Source organism: Neofelis nebulosa, chromosome 7, assembly GCF_028018385.1.
Source record: "Neofelis nebulosa isolate mNeoNeb1 chromosome 7, mNeoNeb1.pri, whole genome shotgun sequence".
NCBI lineage: Eukaryota > Metazoa > Chordata > Mammalia > Carnivora > Felidae > Neofelis > Neofelis nebulosa.
Genome location: NC_080788.1, coordinates 5,036,554 through 5,052,703, shown reverse-complemented (window position 1 = coordinate 5,052,703; position 16,150 = coordinate 5,036,554). Strand labels below are relative to the sequence as shown.

The 16,150-nt window shown below is 56.0% G+C and overlaps 2 protein-coding genes across 4 annotated transcripts in view; both read left to right on the top strand.

The window, feature by feature from the left end:
- ZNF592 (zinc finger protein 592) overlaps positions 1-5,529 on the top strand; it is a 60,059-nt gene extending 54,530 nt beyond the window's left edge. Inside the window, exons 10-11 of the mRNA XM_058736479.1 lie at positions 4,208-4,304; positions 5,002-5,529. Of these exons, the coding sequence (XP_058592462.1) occupies positions 4,208-4,294 (87 nt within the window). The 3' untranslated portion in view covers positions 4,295-4,304; positions 5,002-5,529. The remainder of the gene's footprint in view (positions 1-4,207; positions 4,305-5,001) is intronic.
- A 1,355-nt stretch (positions 5,530-6,884) lies between these two features.
- Positions 6,885-16,150, top strand: part of ALPK3 (alpha kinase 3) — a 56,199-nt gene continuing 46,933 nt past the window's right edge. The window contains exons 1-3 of one of the 3 annotated variants that reach the window (XM_058736470.1): positions 6,885-7,104; positions 12,135-12,173; positions 15,598-15,719. In XM_058736470.1, coding sequence (XP_058592453.1) covers positions 6,962-7,104; positions 12,135-12,173; positions 15,598-15,719 — 304 coding nt within the window. In that variant the 5' untranslated portion in view covers positions 6,885-6,961. Of the gene's footprint in view, positions 7,105-7,767; positions 7,999-12,134; positions 12,174-15,597; positions 15,720-16,150 lie in introns of those variants that run through there. The other 2 variants (XM_058736472.1, XM_058736471.1) reach the window with 2 other exon arrangements.

Here is a 16,150-nt window from a genome sequence, read left to right as displayed (position 1 = left end):
CCTGGAGATGGCACTTGACTTTGCGGGTGGGCAAGGGTGGTGGTGGTGACGGGCTCACACACTAGGAGTGGTCCATTACAGGCAAACATGGTGGGTGCCAGCAAGCTGGAAAATGATCTTAAAAATGATCCGTGGTGTCCCGTGGGTGAGCAGTCCTGGCAGCTGCTGTTGCTGAGAGGTAGTAACAGTTGTGAATGGACGGTGAGATGTGGCTGTTGTGGAATGGAGGGCTGGCTGAGACACACGAGGTTCCTTAGAGAAAGACTTGAAGGGGAGGAGAAGGACCTACCTGCTCCTGCTGTAAGAAGACCAGGAAAGGCCTGGGCTGGAGGTGGGGGTGGGGTGGGTGCGGTGGCTCTCCTGGTCTCTCTGAAGGTGTGGCGTTTGTGTCCTGGGCCTTAGTGACCTGTCCCCTGACCACAGAGTCACCCTCTCATCTCGTGATTGCCTTATCCTGGACAGGGCTGCTGTGGAATAAGAGTAGGTGCATTGGGGAGGGCACCCTGCTGGGGCAGCTCTACCCAGGTCCCAAATTCCCCTTCCAATCAAACCAGAATCAGGAGTGGCTTCTTGTAGCCAGTAATCCTCTAATTGGGGTCCACTTACTCCAGCGCAGATGTGGCCACTTCTCCAGTCCCTGGAGTGCCAGCCAGAGTGGCCAGCTCACCCAGGAATGGAGGGCCCAGGATCTCCACCCTCCAGGGTCAGGGGCTCAACTGCCTGAGATGGGAGCTCTGAGGGCCCTTGGGGGAAGGCCAGACAAGCCATCCAGAGCACTGCAGATTGGCTTGCCGGAAGGACAGCTTCAGCGATAGGGCCTCACGGGAGGGCAGGACCAGCCACAATCCAGGGCTTTGTTGAGCTCAGGGCTAAGACCTTTAAAATGAATGGAATCAAAGGAAGGAAAAACAGAAAGAAGAAACTGGAGGGGTGGACATGTGTTCGATTAACTTATCGTGCTATTAATGACTTGCCCTGAAGAGGGGCCACAGGCCTGGGGGGCTCGGAAGCACGGCGTGGAAGCCGACGTGGCTTCATAAGGAAGGTCTCACTGACCTCTGAACTCAATCCCTGTGCCATGGCTTGTGGGAAAGGCTACTTCAGCCTGAGTCCATACAGCAAAATAAGATCTTGACAGTCTATTGAGCAGAATGACATTGGTGATGGTGGTACGGAGCCCGGAAGAGCTCACGTGTGCGGCGTAAGGTTAACGGCACGGTAGCTTAAGGTGGACTCTGGCAAAGCAGGCGTGTTCGCAGCGGGGAGCACCCAGTCTGGTGTAGGGCCCTCGGTGCCATCTCATTCAAGGAGCTATTGAAGGAACTCGAAATCTCGTCAAGAAGTGTTCTGTGACCAGTCACACTTCCTCTGCGTGGCCTCAGAGGGCAGAACAGAATTAGACTCGATAAAAGGAAAATCCTCTTGGAAATGAAACGGGCTGCCTGAGGAGTAGCGTATTCCCAGTGAGAGGTGGAGGGGTTACTACAGGATGACCCTGTCCCCTTCCTGCCGACTCTGGGTAATCCCCGCCCCACCCCCTGCCCCCACTCCCTCGTTTCCTCCCCTCCACATGGCTGGGGCCACATGTTCTGCCACTCAGGCGTGTCCCTGCTCCAGGCCAGGGAGCCGGCTCTGACCCCCAGGAGCACCACTGTCGCACTCAGGGACTGGCATCTGGCCACTCTTGCTGGGCGGGCCTGGCTCCGGCCATTGGTCTGTGTCCGCTCCAGAAGGCCAAAGCTTGCACTTTATAACCCAATTCTGGCAACTCGTTACTGCTTGATGATGCGCCTGATTTCCTTCGAGCTCTTTTGAGATGCGGAGGCAGGGAGGGAAGGGAGAGTTGGGGTGAACATGTCCAGGAAAAGCAAACATTTTGTCGCCCTCGTGGGTGGTGGGGAAGGAGGCCGGGCAGGGGGAGGGCAGGGAGAGCTGACGGAGCAGAAGTTCGAGAGCCCTGGAAAGAACAATATACGTTTTGAAGCAGAGGTTAGTATGACTCAGAGATGATGGAGATAGCCTGCCCTCCTTCAAAGCTGAAGTTCTTGTCCGATGCTCCCACTTTTCCCTGCTGACCATTGCAAGCGAGGAGGGGGATGGGGAGGTTGGAGCTTGTTTGGAACCATGGCTGTAGGGAAAGGAGAAGGTCAGCTTGGGGAATTGGGAAGGGATTGCCAAGTTGCCTGAGATCAGACTCAGGTTGGAAACCAGAAAGTTTGGCCAGACTGGGAGCAAGAAGCCGCGGCCAGATCCCAGGTTAGGAACCAGCAAGGGAGAGTGAGTAGAAGGTCAAGGGGCAAGGGAAAGGGGATCCCTGAGGAGAGTGTAGTTGTAGTTGAAGTTATTGTCTACCCCATGCTATGCCTGTGTGTCGACAGGGATGGGGTGAGGAGGATAAAGAAGCCAAGAAGAAACTCATGAGTGGAGAAGTCGGGGGGGCTGGGAGTCTGGAGTTGCCCTAAGGCAGAGGGCAGGCTTCGTAGGTGGAAAGATAATAACAAAATGGCATTTTATTTATTTATTTTTTTAATTTTTTTTTTAACGTTTATTTATTTTTGAGACAGAGAGAGACACAGCATGAACGGGGGAGGGGCAGAGAGAGAGGGAAATACAGAATCTGAAACAGGCTCCAGGCTCTGAGCCGTCAGCCCAGAGCCCGACGCGGGGCTCGGACTCGAGGACCGCGAGATCGTGACCTGAGCCGAAGTCGGACGCTTGACCGACTGAGCCGCCCAGGCGCCCCAAAAACGGCATTTTAGAGCTGGAGAAATTCCTCTGACTGGGTTCAAGGTATGGCATTTGATTGGGTTGCTACAGGAAGTGAGGGTGAAGGTCTCTGAGAGGATGAGCTAGGCGGACCTGCTGCCAGTGTGTTGGCTGAGTTATTAGAAAGGCAGGGATGATGGCAGGGGACCGGAGCCTGGTACACAGTGACACTCACCGTGCGGTGGCCCGAGCTCAGTAAGTTCAGGGGGAAGATGGTGAGGAGTGTGGAATGGTGTCCTGATAGCTAATAAATGTTGGGTGATGTGTGCTTTTGGCCAGTGCTTCAAAGGAGAGTGGATTGTTCTCTCTGACTTTTGTCAGTGTTGGAAGAAAGAGAGCTGAGTAAGAAGGGGAAGAAGTGGAACTAAGTCGGAACAAAAGGTGTGTTCAAACTCTTCTACGCCTCGATGAGAGGGGCTAATGTAATTGGGTCAGAGTGTCCTGGGAGACCCTGCCATTCTTGGACAGGGAACAACTTCCCCCATCATTGCTGAGCTAAAAACGTTAATTATCAGTAGCCCAAGGGGCGCCTGGGTGGCTCAGTCGGTTAAGCACCCGACTCTCGACTTCGGCTCAGGTTATGATCTCCTGGTTTGTGAGATCAAGCCCCGCGTCGGGCTCTGCGCTGTCACTGTGGAGCTTGCTCGGGATTCTCTCTCCCTCTCTCTCTGCCTCTTCCCCACTTGCATTCTCTCTTTCTCAAAATGAAAAAAAAAAAAAAAAACCGTTAAAAACACAAACAAAAAAAGCAGTAGCCCAAGATTTTCCTACTGCAAGCACCCGGTTACTCTAGGGCCCCGGGAAGTTCAGAACAACCGGGTGAGAGGATCCTGGCACCACTAACAGATTCCTGCAACACTTCATCAGGGCGCATCCAATAGCAAACCTTGGATGACAGTTATTTCCAGATGCAAAACCACGGCATGAGCTTCTCTGTGCTCTTTCAGCACCACGTGCAAACTTCTATCAGAGGTTCTATCTTTCTTCCGCTGGAGAGGTTCTCCAGGGTCCAGACTAGAACATTCATCCCTGTACCCTCAGCGCCTGGCACGATGCCTGGAGTGCAGGAGTCAGCATGTACTTAGCAAACCCTTGCTGAATGAACACCTACGACCTCCAGGATCGTAAAGGGAACGCCTCACTTCTCTTTCCAAAGGGGAAAGCTCACACTCAGGGATGGGGAGCCATTGCCCAAGGTCACACTCAGCGGCAGAGGAGAATTAGAACCTGAGTCTCCAGCCTCCCGGCTAGAGAGAGGCTGGACTCCCAGCCTCGGACTTGGTTGACACCGCTCGACGTGCCCTTTCTCTCTCCGGCTAGACTGTAAGCTTAGAGAGGAAAGAGATTGTGCCTTTCTGACCTCTCCATCCCTGGGTGTGTCAGCACCCCTTCCATGGCTCTGCCCCCATCCTCATGAAAGTCTTGCTTATTAAATTGGCAGACAGCCACAAGAAGCTGGAAGGACACCAGATGGCAGGAACAGAACCCGAAACGGTTCAGACAAGGAGGAGAGGGAGTGCGAGATTAAGAATAAGAAGGTGAGCTTTAACTGGAAAAAGGTACAAGTTTGCCCTTAGGGTAAAAAAGACTTTACAAGCAGGAGTGGGAAGAAGGACTTAGGTGAGCGGTGGTTCACGCTGAACATGCACGGGCTCAGGATCAATGAAATCATTTGGCTGCGGCAAAGCCGTTGCTAGGGCGTGGGGCACACACCCAGAGAGGTGCTAATTCAATTCTAGGCTGCTGTGGGGTGACCTCTGTGTGGGTCACATCTTCAAAAGGAAATTGATAAATTGGAGGGCCACCAGGGTGACTAGCGGGACCACATCCGTGGTCCTGTGAGAGATGGGCTCGAAGGGAAGTCTAGGTTCCTCAGTGTACCAGACGGAAACTTCTGGAACTGGCCCTGCCTAATTGTCCATTTCCCCCATCTCCTTTACACTTGAGCAACATGCCCACCGGGTTATTGTGCACCTCCCTATCTTTGTCCACACTAGTCCCTCCATCTGGACTCGTCTGTCTATCCTTCTGCTGTCCCCCAGTCGACTTGGTGAGCACCGATGCAATTTTCGAAATCCTCAAGCTTTACTGCCTCGTAAACTGTCCCAACCCAAACCCCTGGCAGCCCATTCTTTGCTCTATATTTTTATGCTCCCCCTCTGCCTAGTTTTATAATTGTGCATTTCACCTTCACCGCATTTTGTCCATATGCCAGTCTTTCCTATTTGACAAAAGGTTCCTGGAATCACGGATCCTGTGGCTTCTGCCTGCATCACACTGCCCTAGCCTGATCCACAGGTGTTCACACAGCTTAAACAAATGACCCAAAACTTCCAGCAAGCTTCCAAAGACTTGGAGGAGCGTCCCGTAGCTGCCTGAAGAGATTCTGATATGTGCACCTGCAGGGAGAGCCAACAACAAGGATAAATGGGGACATGTGGCTGGGAGATGGACTTGGGCTCACGAGGAGAAACCGCCTTGGTATTGGTCAGGACTCACATTCCAACAGAAGCCTCGTTTGAAGGGGCGTGAGCAAAGGAAGAGCTTTTTGGGTACCCCGATTCCGAGAAATGTTTGAACTGCCAACCCGCAAGAAGGCCAGAGACAAAGCCGGATCTCAGGAACACAATGTACCTGGAAGCCGCCAGGACTCTGAGCCCCTTGCTTTGCTTCTCTCTGTCAGAGACCTCCCAGCTCCCAGCTTTCCAGCACAGAGAGACTGCTCTTCTCTCCCAATTCCAGTTAAAAACATTTTCGTGAAGAGCCCTGATCGGCTTGGCTTGGCTTGGGTGTGATGCTTCCCTTTGTGGTCAGGGAGATAGGTACCATGAATAGGGTGGCTTGCGTCAGCCGATTGAGGCCAGGGATGGGTTCACCTCGGAATCACACAGTGAGAGTGGGGGAAGGGCCATTTCCAAAAGGACGGGGAAGGTACACGGATGCAGCTTCTAGGACAGAGGGGTTGTACTCCTTTGTTCCAAACTTCTTTTTAAAATGTATTTTATTTTAATTTTTTAAGTGTTTATTTTTGAGAGAGAGAGAGTGAGCGCACAACTGGGGGAGGGGAGGGGTAGAGAGAGAGAGGGAGACACAGAAATCAAAGCAGGCTCCAGGCTCTGAGCTATCAGCACAGAGCCCTACGTGGGGCTCGAACTCATGAGCCGTGAGGTCATGACCTGAACTGAAGTATGAACCGTCAGGTCATGACCCGAGCTGAAGTATGAACCGTCAGGTCATGACCTGAGCGGAAGCCTGACGCTTGACAGAATGAGCCACCCAGGCGCCCCCCTCCTTTGCTCCAAGTTCCTAATGACCATAGCCATCCAGCTCCAGGCACTTCCTCCATAAAGTGCTTTCATGGAAAAAGGAGAAAGAAGGATGGATAAATGTTGGTCACTCCCAACATTTAGAACCAGGTTTAGGCAGTGCTTACAACCTTGCTCTGGGAATCGCCGCCCGGTTAAATTGTGTTCTGGGCGTCAGGACGCCGCCATTCCCCCCACGGGTGCTGGGAAACCGAGGCTGGGTGGAGAAGGAGCTGCAATTATTCTGCCAGTGGGTTTTGAGCCCTTCGTCCATGCTGGATAATGGACAGGAACACAAGACGCACCCGGGGGAGCTCTGACCTCCCGGGGTCACTCGACGGAGACAGGTGGGTCTGCCTAAGGGGGGGGACTGCAGTCCGAGGCGAGGGGCAGCCGGGCTGTCAGCAAGGAGAAGGGGGCCGATCCCGGACCCCCTGGGCGCCCACGCCGCTTGCCGGGCCCGCAGCTCCCCGGGGGCGTCCGCACCTTCGGCGGAGCCCGCGCTTGCAGGGTTGCGAAGGGGTGGGGGGTGGGGGGCGGGGAAGGAAGGTTGGCGGGAAGCCGGGGTCCCGGGGCGTGGGAGCTGGGGCACAGCGGGAGGCCTCCCGGGGCCGGGCCCCGACGACGCCGGGGCGGCTCGGGGGCGCGCGCGGGGCCGGGACCCGGGGAGCGGACGGGCCGGGAGGCGTCGGGCCCTCGGGCGAGGCCCGGCGCCCCCCTGCGCCTCGGAGGCCGCGCTCGCCGGCCCGGGGCCGGGGGAGGGACAGCAGCAGGTGACGACGGCCCGGGCCGCGGGGCTATAAATAGGGGCGCGCGTCAGCCGCGGGCGGGAGCGGCGGCCGGCGGGGCAGGGGCCTGGCGAGCGGGGCGCGGCAGCGGCCGGCGGCGGGATGGGGTCGCGCAGGGACCCCGGCCACGGCTGGGGCGCGGGCTGGCGCTCCGGGGCGGGCGGCGACGGCGAGGACGACGGGCCGGTGTGGATCCCCAGCCCGGCCAGCCGCAGCTACCTGCTCAGCGTGAGGCCCGAGACCAGGTGAGCGGCGCGCCGGGGGGTGGGGGTGGGGTGGTTGGTGGGGGGCCGGCGGCGGGACCCTCGATGGCACCCGGGCGCCCGCCTCTCGGGTCCAGGCGCAGTGGCCCTGAGGCCCCTCGCGGCTCCTCTTGTCCTGACCCCTCAGGGCCCACGGGCCTCGGGCAGAGAGAGGAGCAGGGCCCCACTCAGGGGGAGGTCTCGCGGGGCCCCGAAGGCCTCCCTTCTGTCCCCTCCCTTCCTCCCTCGGGGCCCACGGTCCCACCCGCACCCTCACCCCGCACCGGCTCCTCCCTGGCCTCGGATTCCACAGTGAGCGATAAGGGGATAAGGGACCGGAGTGGCTGAAATTCCTCCCTGGCTAGAAGGGTGGGGAGAGTACTCAGGGGGTGGGGGGACCGGAGAGATGGGAGGGGGGCGCTAGGGGGACCCCCGCAGTGGGGGATACTTAGCTCGGGGTGGTGGTGTTGGGGGTGGTGTTCACCAGGAAAAAATTAAGGTTCTTCTTTCTGGGCAGATGGGTTCTTCCTCTGGGCCCGGGGCTGTGGTCTTCCCCAGGATCTCTGTGGGGCTGGTGAGGTGAAGGGGGGCGGGGGGATGAGGTGGGGTGAGGTCGGCCCTGTCTGAAGAGTCAGAGCTTGGGGTTCCGAGGGGAGCCAGTTGCCCTGCCCAGGTTGGGGGAGCGGGATGCCAAGGGAGGGGTCCGGCCATGAGCCCTTTGCTCCTCTGTCAAGAGTGAGAGGTGTGGCTGCTCTCTTTGTTTTAGGAGCTAGACTACCCACAGACAAAGACACACGGTCGGTCAGTAGAGAGGCATAGGAGCACTACGTGGCAGGTGGACACCCAGGGACACATGTACTGCCATGGAGACGGACATTTCCTGCCCCCTCTGGGCAGGTCAGTTTCCCTCCAACTCTGGAGCCTGTTTCCCAAAGGGAACCGTGATGGTTGGCTGTTGGGACAGTGGCTGTGTCACAGCCCCAGAACTTGGCTTCCTGTGGGTTATGCAGAAAACAGCCACTCCTCTGAGAAGCTGTCTGGGGACCTCTTGTCCTCCGTTCCTAAAACAGCACCAAAACAGGCATCAAGGACGTTCAGGAAAAGTCCCAGGCGCTTCCTCGTGAATTGGCTGAGTTCTGTTGACCTTGGAGTTGGAAAAGTTCAAATGTAACCGGAACCGGTTTCTGCATAAAACTCGTCAAATGGTGTCACATGTCTGGGGCAGGGCTGAGGGCTGGCATCGGTGACTGAGTCAGACTGGACAAGGCCCCTGGCTGCCAGGAAAGAATGCCCCTTCCTCCTAACCATTGACTCTACGGAAAAGCTGGAATGAACCTGGGACATTTACTCCAGCCTGTGGGGGGAAGCTGACTTGCTTGTAGGAGCGTCACTCTTGTCTCCCGCTTGTCACAGTGACTTGCCTGGGCTTTGCCTCCTGCATCTGGCCTTTGTCAATACGGCAGAACAAATAGAAGAGAGGCAGTGAGGGAGGGAGGGAAGCAGGGGCGGCTTGAAAACCAGGCAGAATGGGGAAGACAGTGGATCTGGACTGTTAGAGAAAAAGCTGGAGAGTGGACACCTACCTTGATGGTAGATACATTTTAATTGCCTAACCCATGAGTACAAAGCAGTGGGCCGGCCTGAGAACTGCAGGTGGGATGGGAGTGACTGGTTCAAGCCCCCTGAACCTAAATGAGAATGCTCTTAAAAGGATACTCCTTGCGTCAAGCATTTGGAGGAGGCAGGGCTGGGGCGGTGTGAGAGAGGGTTTTCTAGTCCGGGCCTGTGGACCCGGTTTTGCCCCTGCCAGCTGGCTACAGACCCCGACAGGTCCTGAGGGACAAGGAGGGCCAGACTGATCTCACCTCCGGAAAAGCCTCTGGCCAAAGAGGGGAGAGTGTGGATGTGAATGGGGCTGTGTTGGGGAGAGGAGGGGCGGCAGTTCCCACTTCTCTAGCAAGGCCTGATTCTTGCATTAGAGCAGGCAGCCATGCAGTCTTCTGTCCCTCAGAACAGCCTGACTGCCTTGGGGATGGGAAGAGGGCCCAAGACATGAAGGAGAAAGAGGGTCCCTTGAGGACTTTGCCAGCTGTCCTTGGCTCCAGCCCACATGAACCCTGACTATCCCAGAGTCCTGACTGAGAGGCAAGTTCTGTTCCACTCACTCTTGGCACCACCATTTTCTGGGTCTCCCTCTATGCATGGAGCTCACGAGGCATTGTTCTCACGGGCCCTTGTGAGGACGGGCTGCCCCTTGGGGACCGATGGACAGCTGGGCTGGGGGCTGGGCCACGGGAAGCTTTGGTCCAGGTCTAGAGCCTGGATCCCTGCGCATACCTCCCCTCCCCTGAATCCACAGCCCTGAAGTGGTTTCCAGTCAGTAGTCAGCTCAAGGATATTTGTAACGCCCGCTGGGGGCAGAGTTCCAGCATGTGGACGGTCCCAGCAAACTATAGGCCCAGCCTCCTAGGGCGTCCAGCCCCTAGGGCCTCATCCCTGTAGAAGATGGGGCAGGGGTAGGCTGGAGCAGGTTAAGGAGGTATAGTCGGGTGGGTCTAGTTATGACTAACTACCTTCCGAGAGACACTCGGAAGCTTTAGGAGTCTCTGTCCCCCCGTTTCTTGGAGACCCTGGCCCAAGGGGGCTCAGAGGAACAGCAGAAGCTATGGTGTTTGCTACAGACAGCTTTGGAACACCTCTTCTGTCCCGCTTAGGTCAGGCAGGTTGTCTCAGGCTTTCAGGGAAACTGAGGCATCAGGCTAGGACTTTCCAAGGGCCTTTTACATCCCAGAATATGTGAAAGCCAAGAAGAATGGGAGGCCCCGGGTTCCACAGCCAGTCCTGGCTCCCTCCAGGCTCACTTTTCCTTCTCTACCAAGAGGCCTTTCCTTCTTGGGCCCTGAATTCCCATCCTGTAAAATGAAGGTGGCACTAAGAACTGTTCCAGGGCTTTCTGCACGAGCGTTTGGTGCCCCTGATTCTGACCTCCTCACAGGCGGTAAAGGGAGAGTTTCCTGCCTGGATGGGGCCCTAAGCCTAGCTTTGGCCCAGTTGGCAGGGCATGGGCAGCGCTCCCACTTTCTGAAGATAAGCTGCCTCCGTGGCACAGGATTCCTCCTGCCGGATCTGGCTGACAGCGTAGGGGTGAAGCCCGGAGAGCGCAGGACAGGGAACAGAGCAGCCCTAGAGAGAGCCAGGGAGGGGGTCACCATCGCAGCTCAGTCCCTTATCTCCTTGCAGGTGGCACCTGTCATTCTCCTCTTGGAATTAGAGAGCTGATTCTCTCCCTCTCCTTCCCAGGGAAGAAATCCAGACCCACCAGAGGACAAATCTCTCAATTATGAGGTGAAAGGCAAAGGAAGTTCATGGTCAGGAAAGGATGGACTTGGCCAGTGTCTGGGAACCATGAGAGGTTCTGCCCACGCGGCCTCCAGAGGATTTTTAAAGCTCTGAGCAGAGGCAGCTGCGTTCTCGCTCTTTCCATCTTTTCTGGAGCAGCAGCTCCCTCTGGGGGGCGGCACCCTTCCTTTTTGAGAGATGTGTTTGCCTTCCCTCTCTCTACCTTCTTGCCCTCTCTCTCACTCTCTTCTCTCTCCCTTCCACAAAACAGCTGTTGAATGGCTGCGGTCAGCTGAGCACTGTGCTAGGAGTATGGAAGCTACAAAAAGAGCTAGGTCTGAAGGCTCGGTGGGCAGCAGGAAGGAGGGAGGGCTTTCCAAGCAAGGAGGCCAGAAGGATGGGCTCAGAGGCCGGGCGTGGACATGTCCGTGGCAGTTAGGGACAGGTCTGGTTCCAGTGGAACATGGTATTGGGAAGGAGAGAACGATAGTCATAGGGGGTGTGTGAGCAGATCAGGGAGGGCCTTGCACGCCCAGTTAAGGAGTTGAGACTCAGTGTAATGTATAATGGCGGGGGGCGGGGGGGACTGTCACATTTTTTTCAGGGAAGTGCTGTGATATGAGGGGCGAAGGAGAAGGGGGCTGAGGTGGTCATCGGATTTGGAGCCGTGGGGGTCTCGATCAGAACACGACAGCAGGGGTAGAGCGAAAGGAAGAAAGCAGGGCCGAGAATTGTTGACCGGCTGGATTTGGGACCTGGAGGAGAGGGAGGGGTCCAAAATGGCACATTTACGGTTTGGAGTTTGGGAGGATGCTGGAGGTGGCCACACACCCTGAGAGGAAGCCGTGATTTGGGGTAGAGGTTGAGGTTGGGTTTTGGGTTATAAAGGGGACAGACCATCCCTGTCCTCATAGGGGCAGCTGAAGGCAATTCAGAGTGGAGGGGGTGGCCTCGCCTGGAGGTGTCTGTGTGAAGAAAGGTGGAGGGAGGGGCGGGTGGGGTGGTCTCCCTGGGTGGATCCGCAGCCCCCAGCTAGTGTCCCCTTTCAGCCACCCGGGGCAGGAGGGGTGATCAGGGCCCCTAGACATAATGGGCCCTTGTGCTGGTCTGACCGAGCTGGGTGCCTCCTGGCTCCTGCTGAATTAACTGCTTTGTTTTTCTCCTCTTCTCTCTTCCAGCTGGTTTGCCTTGTGTGGCCCCTTTAACTGTACTTTAACCTATTAATGGGCGTCCTCCAAGCCACCTGTCTCCTTCCTAGCCCGTTAGGGGATTTCTAGGAATGGGGGCTCTGCTCCCCCCAAAAGCCAAAGTGTGTTTTGGCTGCCCCCAGGCTGGTGTGCTGTGGGGTGGGGACACGCTCCAGGCAGCCATGAGCCCCTCTCTTGGGGGCAGTGACCCAAGTGGCCTGGGACACATTTTTCTCCAAGCGCAGCCCCACGGGGCCTTCCTTCCTGCCTAACCATTCCCCTGGACTCTGCCGCATTTAACGAGCTCTCCGTTTCAGATACACCGGTGTGCCTGGTGGTGAGGCCACTTGCTAACTGGAGCAGGCCAACTAAGACAGCTGGTCCCTTTTAATAGAAAGGCCTCCGGGCCCCAGATGGTGGCCAATTAATACCCTGCAAACTGTTGTTGGTTTTGCCTCCTCTCCTTGCTCTTCTGGCCTAATGATTCCATTTGCTGTTTTCGCTTAGCTTATCAAGCAACCGGTTGTCTCACCCCAGCTCTGGAAGGTAAACGCACATTGCATTACATTTCTCTGACTGCCTTTTTCTCTCGGGTCTGGGCACTGAAGGGCCTCCGGGTGACTGCTTGTGCACTAATGGGGCTGCATGGGGTGAGGGGAGGGCCGGAGGGCGGGAAGGGGGGGAGGTGTGAGAGGGCACTCATGTGAGCGTGGGTCTCACAGGGGCCAGAGTTGACGCCTGCATGGACCGCTGAAAGGCTTCCTGGGACCCAGAAATAGGCAAGGCTTCCCCAGATGCCTGTTACTGTATGTCTGTGCCCCCGGGAGAGGCACCATGGGGCCAGGACAGAGAGCCACCAGCCATGTGACCCACTGACCCATCCTAGGTGTCTGCGGTGTTTGTAATCCGCTGTCTAGATTTGACACCTCATTGTCTATCTTCTGACGCAAGGCTAATGACTTCAGCGTTTCCCTCTCAGTCTCTTCTCTTTCTACCACCTCTTTCTCTCTCCAATTTCCCTCCCTTTGGGCTCTCTCCATCCCTGCGAGACTATGAACTCTTTGAGGTCCGGGAATACCACGTTAGCGTATGCCTACCTTCGCCTGGTCTCGGAATCTGCTCCAGAGCCAGGCAGGACCTGAGCATCAGGCTCACAGTCGGGGTTCGCCCATCGAGTGCCTGTTCTCTTGCCTCCCGAGCTGGGGACAGCTTTCTCCCACGGGCTGAACTGACTTCTATCATAAAAGTCGGAACATTTCCTGGATATCTCCCACCCCTTGGGCCCCATCCCAGACTCTGGTAGGTCTGGGGAGAGTTGCCTACGGTTTCTTTACACAGAGAAAGGTTTCTGAGAAGGCAACTGGTCTCTGAGTAGCTAATCATGTCTACCGACATGATTAGCGCCTACCCTGTACAGTTTCCTTTGATATAGGAGAACGTCAAAGAGCCTTTGTTCTGGGTTGGTTGATGATCTGGAGGGGGAGGAGGGGAGGGGATCACAATCAACTCAGAGGGGAGCGGTGAGTGCTAACAGAGAAAGGACCTTGGAAGTTTCTTTAAAGCAAGATAAAGAACCAAGTCTAAGGGCGCAGTTAGGGTCCTTTGCGCATTGTGATAAGCCCACGGTTCTGGTGTTCTTTAGAAACACGTGATTAGTTAGGCTGTGCTATCCTTATGAAGTCACAGAGTTGGAAGGACTTGGAGGTGTCAGGGTGGGACCAGACTGTTTCCAGATGTGTGGACTTCTGGCTTTCCAGGAGACTGGAAGCAGCCCTGCTCAGAGTCTCTCCAAGTGGTCTGAAGGATGGGGACAGAAAGCGGGTGGACCTTGACCGCATATGCAGTGACTCTCCCTGCCCTAACGCACCCCAGCCCCACCCCGCAGAGGGTGTTCATCTAGTCATGCCTTTTGGCAGTTATGCATGAGTTTCCAATGCAAGCATTTTCTCTAATATAACTTAGAACCTAGTGGCCTTGGGAAGATGAGTGTACTTCCCCATTCAAGAGAAGTAATGAAATCAAATAACTACCTGCTACTGAATATCTAGCATGAACACCCGAAGAAAATTTCCTTGAAGCATAATTTCCTCCTTTTCTCTTTCCAGTAGCTTATTTCCTTAGACTTGCCCAAGTAGCTTCATCCTTAAGAGCCTAAGCTGAGCATTAGATCCAGGCTCATGCTTCTGAGTAAGATAGGATTCTGGTTTTGCAGGGAGGACGTAATTAGGGATGTTCTGAATTAGCTGCAGAAGCCTGGAAGCCCGATGCCTTTTGGCATGGCACTTTCCTCTGGAAACGGTTGGTTGCGATTTGGTATTCCCCAGCCAGAAATATGCGGTCGGTTTGAGAACAGCAAGAACCGTGTTCAGATGTTGTGTCTCCTGAGTGTCAGGGAGTTGAAGGGCCCTCTGTACCGGAGTGGGGTAAAGGGAAAGGCAGAGCACGATAGGGGAGGTCCAGATGAGAGTATCACAGCGGGTGTTACGGAACCCCGACCGCACACCCAGTTCAAGCGTTCAGGTGCGTGAGAGCTTAGGGTCCCCTTTCTGGGCAGTCTTTGTGGGCGAGGGCTCCCGTCAGTTCCCCGGAGGCCCAGGTGTCTGCATTCCCCTGGAGACACCACGGCTGGACCCCTGTTGGTCCAGAATCTTACCTGATCCCGGATGCTCTTCCTGGGATATCACCTTTCTCCTCAAACTCTAGTCCAGAATGCCACCCACAGAAATGTTGAGTTGAATGTGGACGCCCTCCCCGCAAAAGTCCTCTTTGCCGTGTTCCCACGGACACTCCCCTGCCCCTGGCGGAGAGGTCGCGGGCAGACGCATTGCCCAGGTGGCTGCCCCTCCTCCGAGGCACAGAGAAAGACAGCTTTGAATGTTTTGTCTGTCTGTCTCCAGTTCCCCCTGCTTCTCTTCACTTCTCCCCTCCTGGTCCTCACTGCTGCTCACCACGGGGTGTGTGAGTGGGGAGGGGGAGGGGGAGGGGGGGGCTGGGCACGGCTTGTGCACCACACAACCCGGCCGTGTGGTTACGCTTCACGCCTCGGGACGCGTTGTGTCTCTGCTGGCCCGTGAAAGGGTTTGGCACAGTGGTTTGCTTCCCGTGCCCAGGAAGGAGAGGACCGTACATGCTGAGCAGCGTCGGTGAGTCTGTGCTGGACTCAGCGAGCCCGCAAATGCCCTTGAATTCTGGGAGGCGGATTGTCCCTATGGAACTACATGTCCTGGCTTTTGCAGGAACGGATCTGTTGATGGTTTGGCGGTCGTGCTGGTCGGTCTTGGAGCTGGCCGCCATGTATTCACCTGAGCACGTGGTGTCCGGGGATGGACCCCAAGAGCGGACTCTCTTTCCTGACACCCCTGTGAATTGGAGTCTACCTTTGGGTCTAGACCCCTGGAATTGGCTGGCTTCTTCTTCCTCTACTCCGGTCTTTGCTCATAAATTCAGGGCCTTTTCTTCTGAGCGCAACCTTTAGGAGAGGCCCCTGAGCTGTGTGTCCTTGAGAGTTGACTGGCTTTTCCCTCTTTAGCATGAATGGAAGCTCTGCTGTGCTGGGGTCCCCGTCTCTGAGGCCGGACCTATCCATGTGTGTGCCTCCCCCGTGTGCGAGCTTTCCTGGAGATAGATGGTCGAGGGTGAAGCAAGGCCTTCCGATAAGGATGGGAAGGGGACGGCAGGGCTGGTGGTTTGGCATGCTTAGGATCCTGGCCCATGGTCAGAAGCCTGCCTATTGGAATGGGTCTGTATCGGGATTCTGTTCAGCCCCTTGGTACCACCCCTGTCCCCAGTGTGGCCAAGAGATCTGGCTCCCTTGAAGAAAGACTTGCTCAGGTACTGGGGCCGTGGCCACAGGATGGTGGATGGACGTGGTAAGATTTAAGCTGCTTTGGACAACACCGGTCCAGATTGGACACCAGCGGAGATGCTGGCGGGGGGAGAGCCGCTCTGAATCGTTCTTTGCCTTTCGTAGGAGCACCTTCTGCTCCATCATCGCGCAGCTAACAGAGGAGACCCAGCCGCTGTTCGAGACCACGCTCAAGTCCCGGGCTGTGTCCGAGGACAGCGACGTCAGGTTCACCTGCATCGTCACAGGTAATGAGGCCATCCGTACGAGCCACACCAGGGTCACAGCACACAGGAGGGTCCAAAGGGGCTGTGGGGACGGGCGTGGAGGGGGTTGGCTGTGTGCACAAAACTGTGCAAGTTGACATTTGTTTCTTAGCTTTCTCTCCAGCTTAGTCTCCCCGCGTCAGCTGGGGTCCCTTTCTCCTCCCATTCTGGAGCCACATCTACAGCCTGCTTCTCTTCAAAAGCCTACCTTCAGTGTAGTTCGTTACCCTTAGACATACGATTAATGAATCTTAGCTCCAAGGAAAGAAGCTGTCCAATTGAAAGAGGTTTTTTTTTTAATGTTTAAAAAATGTTTATTTTTATTTTTTCGCTTTTTTTTTATTTTTTAACATTTATTTATTTTTGAGACAGAGAGAGACAGAGCATGAACGGGGGAGGGTCAGAGAGAGGGA